Source organism: Sander vitreus, chromosome 5 (genome assembly GCF_031162955.1).
Source record: "Sander vitreus isolate 19-12246 chromosome 5, sanVit1, whole genome shotgun sequence".
Lineage (NCBI taxonomy): Eukaryota > Metazoa > Chordata > Actinopteri > Perciformes > Percidae > Sander > Sander vitreus.
In genome coordinates, this window is record NC_135859.1 from 36,960,464 (window position 1) to 36,980,169 (window position 19,706).

The following is a 19,706-nucleotide window of genomic DNA, read 5'->3' on the forward strand; positions in this document are numbered from 1 at the left end:
GCACGTGGTGGTGTTTGGGCTCTGAGTGCACGTGGCGGTGTTTGGTGCCTGAGTGCACGTGGTGGTGTTTGGGCTCTGAGTGCACGTGGCGGTGTTTGGTGTCTGAGTGCACGTGGTGGTGTTTGGTGGTGTTTGGTGTCTGAGTGCACGTGGTGGTGTTTGGTGTCTGAGTGCACGTGGCGGTGTTTGGTGTCTGAGTGCACGTGGCGGTGTTTGGGCTCTGAGTGCACGTGGCAGTGTTTGGTGTCTGAGTGCACGTGGCGGTGTTTGGGCTCTGAGTGCACGTGGCAGTGTTTGGTGTCTGAGTGCACGTGGCAGTGTTTGGTGCCTGAGTGCACGTGGCAGTGTTTGGTGTCTGAGTGCACGTTGCGGTGTTTGGGCTCTGAGTGCACGTGGCGGTGTTTGGGCTCTGAGTGCACGTGGCGGTGTTTGGTGTCTGAGTGCACGTGGCGGTGTTTGGGCTCTGAGTGCACGTGGTGGTGTTTGGGCTCTGAGTGCACGTGGCGGTGTTTGGGCTCTGAGTGCACGTGGCGGTGTTTGGGCTCTGAGTGCACGTGGCGGTGTTTGGTGTCTGAGTGCACGTGGTGGTGTTTGGGCTCTGAGTGCACGTGGCGGTGTTTGGGCTCTGAGTGCACGTGGCGGTGTTTGGGCTCTGAGTGCACGTGGTGGTGTTTGGTGGTGTTTGGGCTCTGAGTGCACGTGGCGGTGTTTGGTGTCTGAGTGCACGTGGTGGTGTTTGGTGTCTGAGTGCACGTGGCGGTGTTTGGTGTCTGAGTGCACGTGGCGGTGTTTGGGCTCTGAGTGCACGTGGCGGTGTTTGGTGTCTGAGTGCACGTGGCGGTGTTTGGTGTCTGAGTGCACGTGGTGGTGTTTGGTGGTGTTTGGTGTCTGAGTGCACGTGGCGGTGTTTGGGCTCTGAGTGCACGTGGCGGTGTTTGGTGTCTGAGTGCACGTGGCGGTGTTTGGTGTCTGAGTGCACGTGGCGGTGTTTGGTGTCTGAGTACACGTGGCGGTGATTGGTGCCTGAGTGCACGTGGCGGTGTTTGGTGTCTGAGTGCACGTGGTGGTGTTTGGTGTCTGAGTGCACGTGGCGGTGTTTGGTGTCTGAGTGCACGTGGTGGTGTTTGGGCTCTGAGTGCACGTGGCGGTGTTTGGTGTCTGAGTGCACGTGGCGGTGTTTGGTGTCTGAGTGCACGTGGTGGTGTTTGGGCTCTGAGTGCACGTGGCGGTGTTTGGTGTCTGAGTGCACGTGGCAGTGTTTGGTGTCAGTAAAAATGCACGTGTCTTTCTTTCCCTACTTCCTGGGTCAAAGGTTACATCCTGGTATTTACTCGTCCTCTTGTTCTTCTGTCCCTGACGTGGACTCGGCCTCGCTGCTGTCCCAACACATCCTCAAATCTGCAACAACACAAACAGTACAAGTACTAATACACACGGTACAAATACTCTGCTACAAGTACTAATACCACACGGTACAAATACTCTGCTACACGTACTAATACACACGGTACAAATACTGTGCTACAAGTACTAATACACACGGTACAAATACTCTGCTACACGTACTAATACACACAGTACAAATACTCTGCTACACGTACTAATACACACGGTACAAATACTGTGCTACAAGTACAAGTAGTGCATTAAAAATGTCTCGTTCCTTTCTGTCTCTCTCTTTCTGTTTCTCTTTCCTTTCTGTCTCTCTTTCCTTTCTGTCTCTCTCTTTCTGTCTCTCTCTTTCTGTCTCTCTCTTTCCTTTCTGTCTCTCTCTCCTTTCTGTCTCTCTCTTTCCTTTCTGTCTCTCTCTTTCCTTGCTGTCTCTCTCTTTCTGTCTCTCTTTCCTTTCTGTCTCTCTCTTTCCTTTCTGTCTCTCTTTCCTTTCTGTCTCTCTCTTTCCTTTCTGTCTCTCTCTTTCCTTTCTGTCTCTCTCTTTCCTTTCTGTCTCTCTCTTTCCTTTCTGTCTCTCTTTCCTTTCTGTCTCTCTCTTTCCTTTCTGTCTCTCTCTTTCTGTCTCTCTCTTTCTGTCTCTCTTTCCTTTGCTGTCTCTCTCTTTCCTTTCTGTCTCTCTCTTTCCTTTCTGTCTCTCTCTTTCCTTGCTGTCTCTCTCTTTCCTTTCTGTCTCTCTCTTTCCTTGCTGTCTCTCTCTTTCCTTGCTGTCTCTCTCTTTCCTTCCTGTATGTCGTCCAGCTGGACTTGTAGTCTGTTATATCGTTGGCTAGTTTACTTCAGAATAAAAGATTCATATTGTATAAACTACATGTGTTCTGTGAGCAGTAATCTTAATCTGTAAAGTAACTAAAGTAACTAGTAACTAAAGCTGGAACAGATGAATGTAGAGGAGTAACTAAAGTAACTAGTAACTAAAGCTGGAACAGATGAATGTAGCGGAGTAACTAAAGTAACTAGTAACTAAAGCTGGAACAGACGAATGTAGTGGAGTAACTAAAGTAACTAGTAACTAAAGCTGGAACAGATGAATGTAGTGGAGTAACTAAAGTAACTAGTAACTAAAGCTGGAACAGACGAATGTAGTGGAGTAACTAAAGTAACTAGTAACTAAAGCTGCAACAGATGAATGTAGCGGAGTAACTAAAGTAACTAGTAACTAAAGTAACTAGTAACTAAAGTAACTAGTAACTAAAGCTGCAACAGATGAATGTAGCGGAGTAACTAAAGTAACTAGTAACTAAAGTAACTAGTAACTAAAGCTGGAACAGATGAATGTAGTGGAATAACTAAAGTAACTAGTAACTAAAGCTGTAACAGATGAATGTAGTGGAGTAGAAGGAGAAAATGGCATGAAAAGAAAAGACTCAAGTAAAGTACAAGTACCTCAACGTTTGGACTTAAAAGTACAGTAATGGAGTACATATACTTAGTTACTTTACACCACCGGTTAGCGCCCCGATAACAGTCATTACCACAAGAAAGAGAATCCTGACAGGCCTGGGAGGACGTCCGCGCATCCCGCATGAATAATTTGGTTTGATTTGTTGGGAGAAAAATCTTGGAGAGGACACAAGAAGAGGAAGAGGAAACGTAGAGCACACCTTTGAAATATCAAACGAGAGCGTCTGAGTGTTTGTTTGTTTGTAATCCTCCAGACGCCAGTACGCACGGCGCCCACCCAGAGACGTTAATTAATAGCTAATCAAAGCTAATGTCTCAGCAGCACAAAGACGTGATTAATGTGTAATCAAAGGCGAAGGAGGCTGGGCCCGCCCCCCCCGCCTCCAACGGCGCCCGTTGTTTGAGCCGTTAACGGATCACTGGCGCCTTAACGAGCTGGCTGTAACGGCGTGTTGTTGGCGGGGGGGGGATTCATCTCGGAGCCAATGGAGGCCTCAAGAGTGACGACACAGAGGTGACATACCAATATATGCACACGTGGGTGGAGACACACACACAGACGCACACACACAGAGACGCACACAGAGACACAGACGCACACACACAGAGACACAGACAGACACACACACACACAGAGACACAGAAAAACACACACGCACAGAGATACACACAGAGACACAGGCAGCACACACACAGACACACACACGCACAGAGACACAGAAAGACACACACAGACGCACACACACAGAGACGCACACAGAGACACAGACGCACACACACAGAGACACAGACAGACACACACACAGACAGAGACACAGAAAAACACACACGCACAGAGATACACACAGACGCACACACACACAGACACACAGAGACACAGACAGAGACACACACACAGAGACGCACACAGAGACACAGACACACACACACACAGACAGAGACACACACACAGAGATACACACAAACGCACACACACAAAGACACACAGAGACACAGACAGAGACACACACACACATCTATAGATACATAGATGGATGGATAGATAGACAGGTCTCTCTCTCTCCCTCTCTCTCTCTCTCCTTGCTCTCTCTCCCTCTCTCTCTCTCCATCACATACAGGTCAACATGTCTGACCTGTGAGGCCGAGTCGGTGGCAGCAGGTGCTGCAGCAGTGGTTCTGCAGGAATCCGCTGACGGCTGCATCTCCGAGGTTATCTGGACCGAAGAGCATCTCCCCCCTGTTACCACGACAACACGGTCAGAGAAAGTTTGATCTGTTTCAGGGCTGCAACTATGAGGATTGTTTTCATGTTCTAGATGACGGATGAGTTGTTCCTAAACTAGAACATGTTCACATTTAACAAGCTGATTATAGGAATAGTTGGAGATCAAGTTGGTGTGTGTGTGTGTGTATGTGTAACTGTGTGTGTGTGTGTGTGTGTGTGTGTGTGTGTGTGTGTGTGTGTGTGTGTGTGTGTGTGTGTGTGTGTGTGTGTGTGTGTGTGTGTGTGTGTGTGTGTGTCTGTGTGTGTGTGTAACTGTGTGTGTGTGTGTGTGTGTGTGTGTGTGTGTGTGTGTGTGTGTGTGTGTGTGTGTGTGTGTGTGTGTGTGTCTGTAGTGTGTGTGTGCGTGCGTGTGTGTGTGTGTGTGTGTGTGTGTGTGTGTGTGTGTGTGTGTGTGTGTGTGTGTGTGTGTGTGCGTGTGTGTGTGTGTGTGTGTGTGTGTGTGTGTGTATGTGTGTGTGTGTGTGTGTGTGTGTGTGTATGTGTGTGTGTGTGTGTGTGTGTGCGTGCTGTGTGTGTGTGTGTGCTGTGTGTGTGTGTGCTGCTGTGTGTGTGTGTGCGTGTGTGTGTGTGTGTGTGCTGCGTGCGTGTGTGTGTGTGTGTGTGTGTGTGTGTGTGTGTGTGTGTGTGTGTGTGTGTGTGTGTGTATGTGTGTGTGTGTGTGTGTGTGTGTGTGTGTGTGTGTGTGTGTGTGTGTGTGTGTGTGTGTGTGTGTGTGTGTGTGTGTGTGTGTGTGTGTGTGTGTGTATGTGTGTGTGTGTGTGTGTGTGTGTGTGTGTGTGTGTGTGTGTGTGTATGTGTGTGTGTGTGTATGTGTGTGTGTGTGTGTGTGTGTGTGTGTGTGTGTGTGTGTGTGTATGTGTGTGTGCCGTTGTGTGTGCGTGCATGCGTGCATGTGTGTGTGTGTCTGCGTGCGTGTGTGTGTGTGTGTGTGTGTGTGTGTGTGTGTGTGTGTGTGTGTACGTGTGTTACCTTTGATCGTCTGCTGTGATGACTGTTGGATCGGTCAGCTCCTCTCCCACTCCTGTCAACAGAAGAACAGAAAGAAACGAGAAATATTCACGTTTGTCTCGCTTGTGTCTCAAAAGGGTGACTCAAACACATTAATCTCGCAGCTGTATTCAAAAGCAGGCTTCCCAACGCTGCACACCTTGTATATCGAGCACCAGCAGCTCTCTGCCCGAGTACTCGTAGGTCCAGTGGGTGAAGGCCAGCAGCGTTTCCTCCAGGGAACAGCAGGGGGCGATCTCCTCTCCATTGTTGTTGTTGTACTTCCTGAAGTCGCCGGTCATGTTCCTCTCAATGGTCAGCCACTGGCCGTTGGAATGCCAGAGGACCAGAGCTACATCCAGAAACCTGGTGGGGGGGGAGAATTAATACACACACACACACTCAGACACACACACACACACACACACACAGACACACACACAGACACACAGACACACACACAGACACACACACACACAGACACACACACAGACACACACACACACAGACACACACACACACACACACACACACACACACACACACACACACACAGACACACACACACACACACACACACACACACACACACACACACACACACACACACACACACACACACACACACACACACACACGCACGCACGCACGCACGCACGCACAGACATAGGCACACACACACACACACACACACACACACACACACACACACACACACACACACACACACGCACGCACACACAGACATAGGCACACACACACACACACACACACACTCAGACACACACACACACACACAGACACACACACACGCACGCACACACACACATAGGCACACACACACACACGCACGCACGCATGCGCACACACACACACACACACACACACACACGCACGCACGCACGCATGCACGCACAGACACACACACACACGCACGCACGCATGCATGCGCACACACAGACAGAGACACAGACAGAGGCACACACACACACACACAGACACACACACACACACACACACACACACACACACACACACACCTTGGTGAGTGGTGCATATCACCAGGTTTGACCTCGTTGAACACTTTCATCATCTTCTGAGCTGCTCTCTGCTGCTGGATCTCCTTCAGGGAGGACAAACAGACGATGATCATAAAGTTAAAGTGTAATTCCATATTTTCTTCCACCTTTTGTCCGTTAGGGTCCACTAAAAGTTCTGTTTTTACTTTTAGTTTAACATGAAACAGCCCCGAAATCACCATCACCAAACTCCACCAGACTCCATGTAAATAATCAGGACTTTTAGCGTGTATAGAGCAGCATATTTCCACCAGACTCCATGTAAATAATCAGGACTTTTAGCGTGTATAGAGCCAGCATATTTCCACCAGACTCCATGTAAATAATCAGGACTTTTAGCGTGTATAGAGCCAGCATATCTCCACGTGTAAATGGGTGAATTAAGGGTTTATTTCAACCAAACCAGAGTGGTGATTGTTGGAACAGTGGAAAGATGAACCAAGACGGCTTTTGATAGTTTTATTTAGTTTCTGTCCACTTTGAATGAAGTGTGTTTTACGATGATTAAAGTCCTGATTATTTACATGGAGTCTGGTGTAGTTTGGTGATGGTGATTTCGGGGCTGTTTCATGTTAAACTAAAAGGATCTTCCTCTTTAACTAAAAGGTCTATCTCTGTAGGGATCCTTTCATAATGTTGTCAGACACTTAGAATAATAATCTGAGTCTGTGTGCATTTTACTTCTTGGTACACTTACCCTTAAACACAGCTGCAGCGCCGTGCTACCATGGAAGTACCTCTGCCAGGCCCGAACCACCTCAGGCCTGAAGGCTTTGACCATGTACACCAGGCCGGGTCTGAGCACGTCGCGTTCTGCCCAGGTACACAGCACCCTGCAGCCCCGCCGCAGCCCCCCGTCCAGAGACCCCTCCTCGCTGGAAAGCGGCTGCAGCATGGCGGACAGGCCGCGGGACGACCACGCTGGTACCGTGCTGGATTCAGACGGAACTTCCTCCATCGAGTAGATGCTGACCTCCTCTCCTCCTGCAGAGAAACAACACAGCGGGCGCTGTGAACTATTCACACAGATACAAAAACGTCAAGATAAGCAGGAAAAAGTGCGGAAAAGATTTTGCACGTCCACATGGATTGAGAAAAGAGACAAAAACTCATTCCGAAAAAACGAAACATTCCGAAAAAACAACATAATCAATAAAAAAGCAGCAAAATTTTTTGAAAAAAGCAAAAAAAAACAGTAAAAAGCAACGAAAACCTTGAAGAAAGCAGCCAAAACACTGACAAAAGCAGCCAAAACATTGAAAAAAGCAACGAAAACCTCGAAAAAAGAAGCCAAAACACTGAAAAAAGAAGCCAAAACACTGAAAAAAAGAAGCCAAAACACTGAAAAAAAGAAGCCAAAACACTGGAAAAAAGAAGCCAAAACACTGGAAAAAAGAAGCCAAAACATTGAAAAAAAGCAACGAAAACCTCGACAAAAGCAGACAAAACCTCGAAAAAAGCAGCCAAAACACTGAAAAAAGCAACGAAAACATTGAAAAAAGCAACAAAAACATTGAAAAAAGCAACGAAAACATTGAAAAAAAGCAGCCAAAACTTTGAAAAAAAGCCAAAACATTGAAAAAAGCAGCAAAAACTTCATAAAGAGTCCAGAATGGATTATTTTGGGGGATTTAACCCCCCCATTGTAAATGACGCTGATGCACCAAACACTAAAATTTTACCCAGAAAGGAGACTGGAGTGAAGGGAATGGTGTGAGCCAGTCGCATCAGATTGTTTCTCTCCATCGCTGTCAACACACACACACACACACACACACACACACACACACACACACACACACACACACACACACACACACACACACACACACACACACACAGAAAAAACAAGCTGCAATGTAACGTTAAACCGTCCAGTCAGCGTCCACTAAAAGTTCTGTTGTTGCTGCTGACAGACTCAGATTATTATTCTAAGTGTCTGACAACATTATGAAAGGATCCCTACAGAGATAGACCTTTTAGTTAAAGAGGAAGATCCTTTTAGTTTAACATGAAACAGCCCCGAAATCACCATCACCAAACTACACCAGACTCCATGTAAATAATCAGGACTTTTATCATCGTAAAACACACTTCATTCAAAGTGGACAGAAACTAAATCAAACTATCAAAAGCCGTCTTGGTTCATCTTTCCACTGTTCCAACAATCACCACTCTGGTTTGGTTGAAATAAACCCTTAATTCACCCATTTACATGTGGAGATATGCTGGCTCTATACACGCTAAAAGTCCTGATTATTTACATGGAGTCTGGTGGAGATATGCTGGTTCTATACACGCTAAAAGTCCTGATTATTTACATGGAGTCTGGTGTAGTTTGGTGATGGTGATTTCGGGGCTGTTTCATGTTAAACCAAAAGGATCTTCCTCTTTAACTAAAAGGTCTATCTCTGTAGGGATCCTTTCATAATGTTGTCAGACACCAAATTTCATTTTTTAATCACTTTCTTAATACCTGAATAGTGCGGATACAAATTGTCGGTGGACTGGAATGAGGAGCTCTTCGCTGCAGACAAACAACGAAGGAAAATCAAAATACAGTAACAGTACATCTCACAATAATTAACACAATAACTTCATTAACATATTAATATATTTCATTAGGAAATGTATCCAAACTGTACGCTGAGAAATACCTTCAGGGGCGATCCCACTCTGCAAACTGCAGTCATAAAGAGAAAGAGTGGATGTAATTATTACATTATTATATGTTAATATGCTAACAATTCACATTTCCATAATTACAAAAACTAGCCAGGCAAAGAATCTTCATCTTCCTCTGTATAAAACAACGGGAAGGTAACAAAAACGTTGAAAAAAAAACCAAAACGTTGAAAAAAAAAAACGTTTCAAAAAAACAAAAAAAAAAAAAAAAAAAAAAAAAAAAAAAAAAAAAAAAAAAGTAAAACATAAATAAAAATTTTTTTTTTGAAAAATAACCCAAAAAAATAAAAAAAAGTTAAAAGCAAAAATAATATTGAAAAAACCCAAAATGTTGAAAAAAAGAAAAAACTTTGAAAAAAAGTAAAAAAACGTTGAAAAAAACCCAAAACGTTGAAAAAAAAACCAAAACGTTGAAAAAAAACCCAAAATGTTGAAACACCCCCCCCGAAAACGTTTAAAAAAAAAAAAAAAAAAAAAAAAAACGTTGAAAAAAAAAAAACTTTGAAAAAAGAAACGTTGAAAATAAACCCAAAAAAGTAAAAAAAAAGAAAAAAAAGTTGAAAAAAAGCAACAATAATATTGAAAAAACCCAAAATGTTGAAAAAATAAAAAGACGTTGAAAAAACCAAAAATGTTGAAACCCCCAGAAAACATTTAAAAAAAAATAAAACGTTGAAAAAAAAACCCAAAATGTTGAAAAAATAAAAAGACGTTGAAAAAAAACCAAAAATGTTGAAACCCCCCCCCCCCGAAAACGTTTAAAAAACAAGCCAAAACGTTGGAAAAAAAAACCAAAACGTTGAAAAAAACCCCAAAATGTTGAAACCCCCCCCCCCCCCGAAAAGCGTTGAAAAAAAGCCACAGGCTGCATGCGTGTATTAGAGGTGCTATAATAATAAATAAGTCATATTTCTTCGATGTGTGTTCACGTGTGAAACAACGTAAACGTGAACGCGTCGGACTTACGAGGACCGGCGGCTCATGGGTCTGGCCCAGCTGTTCCACGCTGAGTGAGTCGGGCTCCAAACGTCCTGCAGACACGTTTAAAGAGAACACGTTATACACTCTACGCACATCTTATTTTAGTAATGTTTCCATGGTTACTGCAGATTTACCTGATGGGAAAACACTTGCTTCTGCAGCAAATCCATCGGTTCAAAATCTGAAACAGTATTGATATTTTTATTTTTTATTCAAATGTTTAAAAACAAAAGTTACAGGTCACTGTCTTTTTATTTCTACGCTGGGTTGATTCAGAGAGGCCACGGTGCCACGGTGCGTTCAGGTTCAATGGGAAATACTAACGTTAGCGGTCTGCTGACCCACTGCTGCTGGGTCTAACGTTAGCGGTCACTGACCCACTGCCGCTGGGTCTAACGTTAGCGGTCTGCTGACCCACTGCCACTGGGTCTAACGTTAGCGGTCTGCTGACCCACTGCCACTGGGTCTAACGTTAGCGGTCACTGACCCACTGCTGCTGGGTCTAACGTTAGCGGGCCACTGACCCACTGCTGCTGGGTCTAACGTTAGCGGTCTGCTGACCCACTGCTGCTGGGTCTAATGTTAGCGGTCACTGACCCACTGCTGCTGGGTCTAACGTTAGCGGTCTGCTGACCCACTGCCGCTGAGTCTAACGTTAGCGGTCACTGACCCACTGCCGCTGGGTCTAACGTTAGCGGTCCACTGACCCACTGCCGCTGAGTCTAACGTTAGCGGTCACTGACCCACTGCTGCTGGGTCTAATGTTAGCGGTCACTGACCCACTGCCGCTGGGTCTAACGTTAGCGGTCACTGACCCACTGCCGCTGAGTCTAACGTTAGCGGTCACTGACCCACTGCTGCTGGGTCTAACGTTAGCGGTCACTGACCCATGCTGCTGGGTCTAACGTTAGCGGTCACTGACCCACTGCTGCTGGGTCTAATGTTAGCGGTCACTGACCCACTGCTGCTGGGTCTAACGTTAGCGGTTTGCTGACCCACTGCTGCTGGGTCTAACGTTAGCGGTCCGCTGACCCACTGCCGCTGAGTCTAACGTTAGCGGGCCACTGACCCACTGCTGCTGGGTCTAACGTTAGCGGTCACTGACCCACTGCTGCTGGGTCTAACGTTAGCGGTCACTGACCCACTGCTGCTGGGTCTAACGTTAGCGGTCACTGACCCACTGCGCTGGCCCACTGCTGCTGGGCCCCCTGCGCTGGGACGTTAGCGGTCCGCTGACCCACTGCCGCTGGGTCTAACGTTAGCGGTCACTGACCCACTGCTGCTGGGTCTAACGACGTGTCACCGACCCACTGCTGCTGGGTCTAACGCATGTCCGCTGACCCACTGCTGCTGGGTCTAACGTTAGCGGTCTGCTGACCCACTGCCGCTGGGTCTAACGTTAGCGGTCTGCTGACCCACTGCTGCTGTCACTGTGACAACTAACAACTAACACCATTTAGTTGTGTACCAATCAAATGACCACGGGAAACAGTTCAATGGCCTTTCTGTCCATTTTATTTCCATGCTGTAAACATATAGCCTGACAAGCCAGCCCCACATCCAGATGTTGGGTCTGGGAACTCCCCATTGGCTGGGCTCAATCTGAGGGGTGGGATCAACGGTTGTCTTTCTGATTCCCTCTACACGCAATAGGACAGCTCTACAACCAATCAGAGCAACGCTAGTTCATAGATTCAACTTCAAACTGCGAACACATCTTCCTTTTTTAAGAATGACTTCAGTGCCGTTCTTTGTTCTTTTCTCAAAGAAAAGCTGAACTCCAAGTCTTCCAGATTCGCGGCCAAAGCCGATTCCAAAGACCGCTGTTCGCCAGCAGCAGCAGCCATAAGCCCCGCCCACCGACTCTATACACAATGTGATTGGCCCGGGTTTGAGTTTGGTTTTTCCAGCTCGCAAGCCAACGGAGAGTTGCTAGACCCCCTGGCTGCAAAATACATTTGCTGCCGCTAGGCTGCGTCTAGATTTCTAGGATAGTAAACATACCCTATAAAGGTACAATACTGGCTTTCTTACTTGTGTCCCCTTTATGAATTGCTGTCCCTAACCCCTCACCGTTAGATAATGTCCGCCCCTAAAACTGTAAACGGGACTGTGTGTCCTTACTGAGCTGACTGAGGCTGGTTGAAGCCGACCAACATGCAGATTCTCCTCTGAGTCTCCGGCGCCGTCTACAGTAGCCGTCAGACAGATGGGACTGCGTCTGTTTTACACAGAAACAAAAAGACAGAAGAGGTCACTAGCTGTGTTAGAAACCGTTCCCTAGCACGCAAATAGTTCCCTATAAAGTATGTTCACCATTTTGTAGCAGTGATCCAATTCTTCGCTGTTAAAGGACAATTCCGGCGTAAAATGAACCTAGGGGTTAATAACATGTGTGTACCCAGTCGACCGTTCTCTGGGATATGTTTTCATGCTAACCTAATGTGTCTCTAGCTTTAAACAAGCTCCCGCAAAACCAGTGGTTAGATGCTAATGCTAGCTTTCGGGGCACTTGGTAAATCCCAATTTTATACCTCTAAAAAGGCTCAAAATATCACCACACTTCAACGGTAGCATAGTGAGGGTCCCTACATGTTAACCCAAGCATTGAGAGCTTTGAAAGTGTACAGACAGTTTATTAAAAAGATAGATTATAAAGACAGTCGCGTTCTCGTTTACAGGCGGCCGCCGTCTTGGGAGCTACTGTCTTTCTTCCCCGAATACTAGCTAGCGTTGTAAGCTAATCAGCGGGCCGCGCTAGCTTGTTTCAAGCTCCAAACACATTAGCATTAGCACAGTAGCGTTCGTGTTTCTTTACAAAGTTCTCCATGCTTTGGCAAAAGGCAGTTATACACCGGGCCGATAATCGGCCGTTGGACAATCTGGCGAGGTCGGTGACTCGAGTCTGGTCGGTGTGTTCGTGCCGTCGTCCGTTGGAGGAGCTCTCGGCCTTCATTTGGGCCGACCTGACATGCTCAGTCAGAGACAGGGCAGTCGGGACTCACCCGGAAATGGCGAGCGGGGTGAGCGTGACTAGAGCCTCTCATAATCTGACCTTTGTTGATCTGAAATGAAGACAGATTCAGCAACTACATGGCCTATTTCTCGCTTGGCTTAAAAAAACGTTGAAGACCCCTGCTATGGTGGGATTATTGAGAGAACGGTTTCCAACATAGCTACAGAATATAAAACTATAAAAACTACTAGCAGGGTTGTATGAATCCATGCAAGGGTCGGTGCATTACTGAACCATCACGGAGACATTTCAATCATCTGAAGGAAGGAAATCTCACCGTGTAGGGGCTGCTCTCCTGGATCTTCACCGTCTTCCTGTGATGGTTTTTGCCTTGGCCGTCTACAGCCTGAGTGAAGTCAGAAGACTTGGACCACTCTGCAGAAACAAAAACACACTTATTCTGGAAGAAAATACAGCTGCAAGATCACGGAAAACCTAAATTCAGTACACCAAAGAACGTCTGAAAAGCTGGGAAAACAAAAACTTTGAAAAAGGCGACAAAAACGCCTAAAAAAAAGGAAACGAAAAACTATGACAAAAGCCTAAACAACTTCAAAAAGCAACAGAACGTAAAAAAATGTTAGCGGTTTGCTGACCCACTGCTGCTGGGTCTAACGTTAGCGGTCTGCTGACCCACTGCTGCTGGGTCTAACGTTAGCGGTCTGCTGACCCACTGCTGCTGGGTCTAACGTTAGCGGTCTGCTGACCCACTGCTGCTGGGTCTAATGTTAGCGGTCTACTGACCCACTGCTGCTGGGTCTAACGTTAGCGGTCTGCTGACCCACTGCTGCTGGGTCTAACGTTAGCGGTCCGCTGACCCACTGCTGCTGGGTCTAACGTTAGCGGTCACTGACCCACTGCTGCTGGGTCTAATGTTAGCGGTCACTGACCCACTGCTGCTGGGTCTAATGTTAGCGGTCACTGACCCACTGCTGCTGGGTCTAACGTTAGCGGTCTGCTGACCCACTGCTGCTGGGTCTAACGTTAGCGGTCCGCTGACCCACTGCTGCTGGGTCTAACGTTAGCGGTCGGCTGACCCACTGCTGCTGGGTCTAACGTTAGCGGTCTGCTAACCCACTGCTGCTGGGTCTAACGTTAGCGGTCTGCTGACCCACTGCTGCTGGGTCTAACGTTAGCGGTTACTGACCCACTGCTGCTGGGTCTAATGTTAGCGGTCTGCTGACCCACTGCTGCTGGGTCTAACGTTAGCGGTCTGCTGACCCACTGCTGCTGGGTCTAACGTTAGCGGTCCGCTGACCTACTGCTGCTGGGTCTAACGTTAGCGGTCTGCTAACCGGTCGGCTAATGCTTATTCTATTGTCTTAGAAAATTGAGACAAAAACGTTGAAATAAGCTTAAAAAAAAACCCGTCTAAAAAGCGGGGGGGGGGCAACAAAAATGTCTAAAAAAACATTTTAAAAAAAGGAAATTAAAACATCGGAAAAAGAGCCAAAAAATGTGTTTAAAAACCCGACAAAAACATCTAAAATGCGTAAAAAAAGTCTAAACAACTTCAAAAAGCAACAGAACATAAAAAAGCACCCACAACGTCTGAAATAAGCGTAAAAAAACAGACAAATTCGCCTAAGAAAAGAAAAGAAACAATGTAAAAAGCGACAAAAATGTCTAAAAAAACATTTAAAAAAAAAAGACATTAAAACATCGGAAAAAGAGCCAAAAAATGTCTTTAAAAATGCAACAAAAACATCTGAAAAGCGGAAAAAAACACTGAAAAAAGACACAAAAAATTTATAAAAACAGGTCAACACGTCTGAAAAAAGAGCCAAAAAATGTCATTACAGAGCCGGAAGCTTGGCCCATTATTTTTACGGTCTGTGGCGCTAATGCTTATTGTCTAATTGTCTATTAGGATTTCCAACCCCTGTAGTGCTTCCCTCGGTTTGTGGAAGACTTCGGTGAACATATTTGGTGAAGGTTTAGAGGTTCTTCCCTCAAGAAAATGGGACGTTATTCAATAAGGAAAGAAAATGCAATTTCATTCACATTTTGGACCATTATTTATACATATAACGTTATATATTTCTACCATCTGTTGAGCCAGAGAAGATAATTAAAGACAAAATTTGCTAAAGAAGTCCACTGGGGACCAGCTACCATCAACAGATCTGAGTCATGTAATCAGTCATTTAGTTAGTTCTGATACTTGCATTGATTATTTTTCTACCGAAAATGATTAGCGCTGGTCAGAGGGTACTTGGCTTAAAGAAACCATTCAAAAGGGGAAACATTATTGAAAAACGTTAGAGAACCAGTGCTCTAGAGCAGTCATTCCCAAACTGTGGTCCGTGAGGGTACTGCAGGTACTGCAATGTACTTTCCTGAGAGATGCCTGCCTGCTTTTTGGCTGAAAGTTGCCACAGAATACCCCGAGCTTTCCGACAAAGCCCTGAAGTGGCTTAAATAAAATAAGTGGCAGCCGTTGTGTGCAGTAAACCTTCTTTTAACGAGCCTGTTGTACTGATGAGATGACCAGTTATAGTTGTAGTGCTAGTAGGCGTATTAATTAAGAGGTGCAGATTAATTCAGGTAGGACTGTGTGTAGACATATTTTATTATGTGTATTATGAGGTGGTACGCGACAATTCTTGATTACAAATAATGGTCCACACACACAGAAAGCTTGAGAACCACTGCTCTAGAGTACCCCTAGGGGGACACGTACCCCCTGCAGTCCTCCAGAGTACCCCTAGGGGACACCTACCCCCTGCAGTCCTCCAGAGTACCCCTAGGGGGACACGTACCCCCTGCAGTCCTCCAGAGTACCCCTAGGGGGACACCTACCCCCTGCAGTCCTCCAGAGTACCCCTAGGGGGACACGTACCCCCTGCAGTCCTCCAGAGTACCCCTAGGGGGACACTTACCCCCTGCAGTCCTCCAGAGTACCCCTAGGGGGACACCTATCCCCTGCAGTCCTCCAAAGTACCCCTAGGGGGACACGTACCCCCATTTGAAAAACACTGACTTAGGGAACAAAAATGGACCTGTATTGTACCTCTTTTTCTGACAGTGTACAGGGGGAAAACCCTGCATTACAAACGTTGGGCGTTACCTCTGCTCTTGCTGCATCGTAGCGAGGTGTCAAACCTGAAACTCCTCCCATCAGACTCTCTGTTCATTGGCTCGTTAAGAGAAGACAACGACCCCCTCGTGGGACTGAGCGGCGCCCCGGAGAATGCCATGTTCTCCACGCTGGACGACAGGGACCGGCAGTAGCCGTGGGGACGGTCTCTGGACAGACGCGCCCACCTGGGCGACCTCGGCTCCGGCCTTCCCCATTGGCTGGAAGGCCTGGACCGAGAAATCGGCCGGCCGTCGTCCTGAGAAAAGGCCGGATTCACCAAACCCTCAGACACGTCTCGGGGGTTGGACAGAAGGGCGGCGTCGCTCGAGGCTCTGGAAAAATGTCCATCAGACAGCTGTTCACGTGTCCCTTCCTCCTCTCGCTCTTCCTCCTCCTCTTCCTCCTCTTCCATGGACGTTTCCTCCTGGCTGGGATACAGGTAGGGGTCCCAGGTCCAGTGTTTGTAATGCAGCGACTCCACGCCTCTGGGCGACAGAGGGGAGCCACAGCGGGACGGCGCACACGACTCAGAGGGCGTCTGGTCCCTTGAAACGTGAAAGTGAGAGAGGAAAGCATGAGACGCAGGTCTGGAGACTGCAGGACAGTTCTCACTGGGATGCTCCAACGTAGCAGACAGTGAATCCTAGGGCGGGAAAAAAACCTGTTATGCAAAATACTTAAAACTGTGAGTCATTTATTATATGGTAGTTTTACTGTCATACAGCTGACAGTGTTAGGTATTCAAGGGTAACTTCTGTATTTTTCGACCTGGACCCTATTTTCCAATGCATTGGAGTCTAAGTGACTGGTAGGAACAACAGTATTTGAAATGGGCAAAATGTTCACCATCAGTTTTCGTCCACTAAAAATTGTGTTGTTGCTGCTGTCAGACTCAGATTATTATTCTAAGTGTCTGACAACATTATGAAAGGATCCCTACAGAGATAGACCTTTTAGTTAAAGAGGAAGATCCTTTTAGTTTAACATCAAACAGCCCCGAAATCACCATCACCAAACTCCACCAGACTCCATGTAAATAATCAGGACTTTTAGCGTGTATAGAGCCAGCATATTTCCACCAGACTCCATGTAAATAATCAGGACTTTTAGCGTGTATAGAGCCAGCATATTTCCACCAGATTCCATGTAAATAATCAGGATTTTTAGCGTGTATAGAGCCAGATATCACTAGACTCTATACACGTAAAAATCAGATTTTTTAGCATGGAGTCAGCATGCAGATATGCTGGGCTCTATACGACTTTTGGCTGAAATAATCCCTGTAATTCACCCATTTGAGTCATGGTGGAGATATGCTGGCTCTATACATGCTAAAAGTCCTGATTATTTACATGGAGTCTGGTGGAGATATGCTGGCTCTATACACGCTAAAAGTACTGATTATTTACATGGAGTCTGGTGGGGTTGGTGATGGTGAAAGTAAAAGTTTGTTTAAATGCTTTAAGCAATTATTTGATAAAACTCAAATCCTCATGATTTCCGTTCCTAGTACCTGCTTTGCTTCTTCCTCTCCTTCCTCAGCATGTCCTTGTCTTCCTCCCTTGCTCCCTCTGGCTCCGACGTCCTGGGAAGCCCGTCTACTCATCACCGGCGTGCAGCACTTCAGCAAAGACGGCGGTGTGCTTTTACACGCCTTGGCCACCGCTCGTCGCGTACCTAGTCCGTCACAGTCTGCTCCACTTCTGTGCAGCGTCCAGCTGTGCGGCAGGACGCGGTGAGACGCAGTGACGCAGCAAGGCGCTGTGATTGGCCGACACTGAGCCAGGTGAGCCTGGTGGAGGCTGTCGGAGGCAGAGAGCAGAGTGAGCGTGTCCACAGCGAGCACCGACAGGTCCTGGAGTTGACCAAGCTGACAGTCGAGCTCAGACAGGCTGTCCTGGATGAAGAGGACTTTCTCGGAGACTTCCCCCATCATCATCACCATCTCCTCGGCTCTAGAGGCACAAATATCACACTGCTCAAAAAAAGCGAATGTGTCCAGCCAGGAAAGTTATCACATACAGGAAGACCACAGTGCAGCCAGATACTTTACTAAATAAAACAAATTTCAGAATAAAACACCCAGGTTGATGGTGATTTTGACTTCTCAGCTGTGTCTACAGAGAGAGAGACGGATGGGCTTAATGTCGACCAAAACTAAACATGTCTGGCCCTGTGTTAGATTAGTGTCTCCTTATTAGGGATGCACTGAATCCAGATTTTTGGGGTTCGGCTGAATCCTGAATCCCCTGGTTGAGGTTCTGCTGAATCCTCGTCCCGTCCTCAGTCCATGAACACAGTGAACACATTAATGAAGTAAACAGTGACTGTCCTTCCTTGTCTATTAGGATTTCCAACCCCTGTAGTGCTTCCCTCGGTTTGTGGAAGACTTCGGTGAACATATTTGGTGAAGGTTTAGAGGTTCTTCCCTCAAGAAAATGGGATGTTTTAAATAAGAAAAGAAAATGCAATTTCATTCACATTTTGGACCATTATTTATACATATAACGTTATATATTTCTACCATCTGTTGAGCCAGAGAAGATAATTAAAGACAAAACTTGCTAAAGAAGTCCACTGGGGACCAGCTACCATCAACAGATCTGAGTCATGTAATCAGTCATTTAGTTAGTTCTGATACTTGCATTGATTTTCTCTAGGGATGCACCGAATCCAGATTTTTTTGGGGTTTGGCTGACTACCGAATCCCCTGGTTGAGGTTCTGCTGAGTCCTGAACCCCCTGGTTGAGGTTCTGCTGAGTCCTCGTCCCGTCCTCAGTCCATGAACACAGTCAACACATTAATGAAGTAAACAGTGACTGTCCTTCCTTTGCCGTACCTGAAGTTGCTGCATTCTGGCTGCTGTCTGTAGATTCCTTCATGCTCAGCTCGTATTCTTCCAGATGTTTCATACCAGATGTTGTAACAGCGGTGATGTTGTGTATTGTTTAGGGTCCTCGCCACCACCAGACTAATCAGCATTGCAGATTGAACATGTAGCTGGACTTGAATGGCCTTCTTTTGACTGAAAGTACTGCCAAACAACACTTTTTCTGCTCACCAGTTCCATTTCCACTTCCTCTCAGCCTGCTGCATTGAAGCTCCACCTACGTAAACACCTTCCTGTAATCAACGGCGCCGTCATTACGGCGACCAGCGTAGCGCGCGGAGTGCAAGCGTAGGATTCAGCAGAAACCCAACCCCGTCAAAAAGCCCAATATTCAGCTGAAGCTGAATCCTGGATTCGGTGCATCCCTGGTTCTTTACCCTGGTGGTAGTAAATATCAGCACACAGCTGCTTTTATCAATCAATCAATCAATCAATCAACATGTATTTAAATAGCACTTTACAGTAACCAGCAGGTATCCAAAGTGCTTCACATCAGAAACCAAGACTAAAACACACATATAACATATCATACAATAGACAGAATGAAACATAGAAACATTAAAAACAGAAAAGGTTACGTAGAAATAGGAGAGGGATTGTCACACCACTACTACGTATTAAAAGAGGGATTGTCACACCACTACTACGTATTAAAGAGGGATTGTCACACCACTACTACGTATTAAAAGAGGGATTGTCACACCACTACTACGTATTAAAAGCCAGTCTAAACAGATTTAGGTTTTGAGTTTAGACCTAAAAAGATCTGTAGTCGTCTGAATATCAGGGGGTAACTTGTTCCAGAGTCTCGGGGCAGATCACCCCCCGTTGGGACTGAAGGACCGGTT

The 19,706-nt window shown here is 46.4% G+C and overlaps 1 protein-coding gene across 1 annotated transcript in view; it reads right to left on the minus strand.

The window, feature by feature from the left end:
- Window positions 1–1,068: 1,068 nt before the first annotated feature.
- The window catches only part of trpm6 (transient receptor potential cation channel, subfamily M, member 6), a 37,921-nt gene continuing 19,283 nt past the window's right edge, over window positions 1,069–19,706 (minus strand). The window contains exons 12-26 of the mRNA XM_078249888.1: window positions 17,482–17,923; window positions 15,957–16,611; window positions 13,164–13,261; window positions 11,995–12,091; window positions 10,005–10,051; window positions 9,856–9,920; window positions 8,862–8,887; window positions 8,681–8,731; window positions 7,887–7,952; window positions 6,902–7,188; window positions 6,166–6,248; window positions 5,286–5,491; window positions 5,108–5,159; window positions 3,987–4,090; window positions 1,069–1,398 (exon numbers count right to left, since the gene is read on the minus strand). Coding sequence (XP_078106014.1) covers window positions 1,328–1,398; window positions 3,987–4,090; window positions 5,108–5,159; window positions 5,286–5,491; window positions 6,166–6,248; window positions 6,902–7,188; window positions 7,887–7,952; window positions 8,681–8,731; window positions 8,862–8,887; window positions 9,856–9,920; window positions 10,005–10,051; window positions 11,995–12,091; window positions 13,164–13,261; window positions 15,957–16,611; window positions 17,482–17,923 — 2,350 coding nt within the window. The 3' untranslated portion in view covers window positions 1,069–1,327. The remainder of the gene's footprint in view (window positions 1,399–3,986; window positions 4,091–5,107; window positions 5,160–5,285; window positions 5,492–6,165; window positions 6,249–6,901; window positions 7,189–7,886; window positions 7,953–8,680; window positions 8,732–8,861; window positions 8,888–9,855; window positions 9,921–10,004; window positions 10,052–11,994; window positions 12,092–13,163; window positions 13,262–15,956; window positions 16,612–17,481; window positions 17,924–19,706) is intronic.